At 42.6% G+C, this 3,697-nt stretch overlaps 1 protein-coding gene across 1 annotated transcript; it reads left to right on the top strand.

Moving 5' to 3' along the window:
- Positions 1 to 363: 363 nt before the first annotated feature.
- LOC132242705 (PCI domain-containing protein 2-like) lies at positions 364 to 1,909 on the top strand. Its single transcript, XM_059711685.1, is given in 2 exon segments — positions 364 to 1,022; positions 1,025 to 1,909. Coding segments are annotated over 2 exon segments (1,152 nt in total). The 5' UTR covers positions 364 to 385; the 3' UTR covers positions 1,540 to 1,909.
- The last annotated feature ends 1,788 nt before the right edge of the window (positions 1,910 to 3,697 follow it).

Genomic DNA, 3,697 nt, shown 5'->3' with positions numbered 1-3,697 from the left:
TCTTTACTCCCTGGAATGGAGATAAGAAACGCCCTAACCTTTGTAATAGAGATTGATAGGATTGAATCAACTGGTATAAATACAGATGTAACAAGACAGTAAGACACAGAACCTGGCTGGAGAACCTAGCTAGAGAATGTGGCAAGAGAACCTGGACAGAACTTGGCTGGAGATCCTGAGAGAACCTGGCCATGATGCTCAACTGAACCCTATCTCCATGTCCTTGCTTTATCGCCGACTCCGTCCACACCTTTGGGAACCCCTGGGCCCTCTGGGCAGGACCCCAACACTGCCCAAACCCTGCAAACTTTCATTTACAAAAAGGTGCCTGGGAACATTAAAGATAAAAATCTACTTGTCTGGTCCCGGCGGCGTGGGAGCCACCATGGCGCACATCACTATCAACCAGTACCTGCAGCAGGTCTGTGAGGCAATCGAAACCAGAGACAGGGAATCCCTTGCAGAGCTGGTGTCTTTCAAGCATCCTCATGTTGCCAACCCACGGCTTCAGTTGGCCTCTCCGGAAGAGAAGTGTCAACAAGTTTTGGAACCCCCTTATGATGAAATGTTTGCAGCTCACTTAAGGTGCACGTACGCAGTGGGGAACCGTGACTTCACAGAGGCATACAAATGCCAGACTGTCATCGTCCAATCATTCCTGAGGGCGTTTCAGGCCCACAAAGAAGAAAACTGGGTTCTGCCTGTCATGTATGCAGTAGCACTTGATCTTCGAGTATTTGCCAATAATGCAGATCAGCAGCTGGTTAAGAAAGGAAAAAGCAAAGTTGGGGACATGTTGGGAAAAGCTGCTGAGCTGTTGATGAGCTGTTTCCGCGTCTGTGCCAGTGACACTCGTGCTGGTATAGAGGATTCTAAGAAGTGGGGGATGCTGTTTCTGGTGAATCAGTTATTCAAGATTTACTTTAAGATCAACAAACTCCATTTGTTTATACCTCTCATCAGGGCCATCGACCGCTCAGATCTGAAAGAAGATTATAGCACAGCACAGAGAGTAACGTACAAGCCGAGGAGTACCCGTCCTTTGCATTTGAGCACTGTCATCATTTGAGTCAGAAGAACAAAAGGATGATTTTGATATATTTACTCCCAGTAAAAATGCTGTTGGGTCATATGCCAACCATTGAGCTTTTGAAAAAGTATCATCTCATGCAGTTTGCTGAAGTAACCAGAGCTGTAAGTGAAGGCAATCTCCTTCTATTGAACGAGGCTCTAGCAAAGCATGAGACCTTCTTTATTCGCTGGGGCATCTTCCTTATCCTTGAAAAGCTGAAGATCATCACCTACAGAAATCTTTTTAAGAAAGTGTACTTGTTACTCAAAACACACCAGTTATCTCTGGATGCTTTTCTAGTTGCTTTGAAATTCATGCAAGTGGAAGACGTGTACATCGATGAAGTCCAGTGTATTCTAGCCAACCTGATATACATGGGTCACGTCAAAGGCTATATATCACATCAGCATCAGAAGCTAGTAGTTAGCAAGAAAAATCCGTTTCGTCCGCTGTCTACAGTGTGTTGAATGTATCAGAACCTGTTCCTCTGGTGTTTATCGTACTGATGGAATCCGTACTTTGCCAGGACGTTACTTTCTGCAGCCGGAATCTCTCTGGGGCCTCTTCTCTCAGGGGTGTTGAGACTGAGTTCCCCGCATTCACAGCCATCTTGACATTCTCTCATCGCTCATTACTGATGTTGACCTCGCGGAGACTTGGAATTTCTTTTTCAAATGTTGCAGACCCTCCTTTGACTCTGGAGCGTTGGAGAAACTTCTGTGAAGGAGGCTCTTCTCCAAGGCAGCTACAGTTTACTTCCCCTAAGAGTTATGCACAAAAGCAATTTTTTATATAATTTTTCTAAATAAAAGGCATTCTGAATTAAAAAAAAGATAATGATCTAATATGTGTATAAGCATAGTAGATTCTCAATAAATAGTAGTTGCTTTTATGGTATAGCATCTCCATAGTGGAGGAGGAGGAGGACTGGGAAGCTAAAAGAAAACTAAATGGAATAAAGAAAATAAAATTGTAATTCACACAAAATCAGGAAGCCAAGTTCAACAGAGAGCAAGACACCCAACATTCTACTTCTATTCAGTATTTGCAACAAGTATAGTTGCCATTATTTTTTAAGTTTTCGTTATTTGTGTAATAAGGGAAGGAGCCAAATAATATGGCGAGATCCAAAATGGTGAAGCGTTCTGGCGCATGTGACAGGAAAAGTCAAGAAATATAAAGGCTCTCTGGGTGGTTTGTTGCTCTATTTCAAGGGTTGTGGGGAGCTGATATAGGGGTAAGCCTCTGACTGACCTGTTGGCAAGGTCACAAACAGGTCTTCCGAGTCTTAAACAACCCAATCTGAGAGGTGGCCGCTGATTTACACGCGCTGTCATTTATAAAATAAAAATGGGGGAATTTGCCAGAAGCCGGTCCACCCTTGCTGCTTCACACAGTTGCTCCAGGCAAGAAACATCTGCACAGCTTATGTTTCAAGGGACCTGGCGTATATGGCATATGTTTTCTCCCCTTCTTAGCGCTATGTGTTTTATTTTTTTTATTTTTATTTTTTTTGTTGATCTCTTACCCCCCTACCTCCTGCCCCCCAACCCTCCCCGGCCTTCCCGCTGCAGCTCGACAATCTGTTTGAGGCAGCTCTGCCTCTGTATCTATTATTGTTCAAAAGTTTATAATGGTCTCTATTGTCCACGAATGAGTGAGATCATGTGGTACTTTTCCTTTATTGACTGGCTTATTTCACTTCGCATAATGCTCTCCAGTTCCATCCATGACATTGCAAATGGTAAGAGTTCCTTCCTTTTTACAGCAGCATAGTATTCCATCGTGTAGATGTACCACAGTTTTCTAATCCATTCATCTACTGATGGGCACTTAGGCTGTTTCCAGATCTTAGCTATGGTGAATTGTGCTGCTATGAACATAGGGGTGCATATATCCTTTCTGATTGGTGTTTCTGGTTTCTTGGGATATATTCCTAGAAGTGGGATCACAGGGTCAAATGGGAGTTCCATTTTCAGTTTTTTAAGGAAACTCCATACTGTCTTCCATAGTGGCTGCACCAGTCTGCATTCCCACCAGCAGTGCACAAGTGTTCCTTTTTCTCCACATCCTCTCCAGCACTTGTCGTTTGTTGATTTGTTGATGATAGCCAGTCTGACAGGTGTGAGATGGTACCTCATTGCTGTTTTGATTTGCATCTCTCGGATGATTAGGGACTTTGAGCATGTTTTCATATGTCTCTTGGCTTTCTGAATGTCCTCTTTTGAAAGGTGTCTATTTAGGTCCTTTGCCCATTTTTTGATTGGATTGTTTATCTTCCTTTTGTTAAGTTGTATGAGTTCCCTATAAATTTTGGAGATTAGGCCCTTATCAGATATGTCATTGGCAAATATGTTTTCCCACACAGTGGGTTTTCTCATTGTTTTGTTGATGGTTTCTTTTGCTGTGCAGAAGCTTTTTATTTTGATGTAGTCCCATTTGTTCATTTTTTCTTTAGTTTCAAGTGCCCTAGGAGCTGTATCAGTGAAGAAATTGCTTCGGCATATGTCTGAGATTTTCTTGCCTTTGGATTCTTCTAGAATTTTTATGGTATCCTGTCGTACATTTAAGTCCTTTATCCATTTTGAGTTTATTTTTGTGTATGGTGTAAGTTGGTGGTCTAGT

This window comes from Myotis daubentonii, chromosome 10 (genome assembly GCF_963259705.1).
Source record: "Myotis daubentonii chromosome 10, mMyoDau2.1, whole genome shotgun sequence".
Classification (NCBI taxonomy): domain Eukaryota; kingdom Metazoa; phylum Chordata; class Mammalia; order Chiroptera; family Vespertilionidae; genus Myotis; species Myotis daubentonii.
The sequence above is the reverse complement of the archived record's forward strand: the minus strand, read 5'-3'. Positions and strand labels throughout refer to the sequence as shown.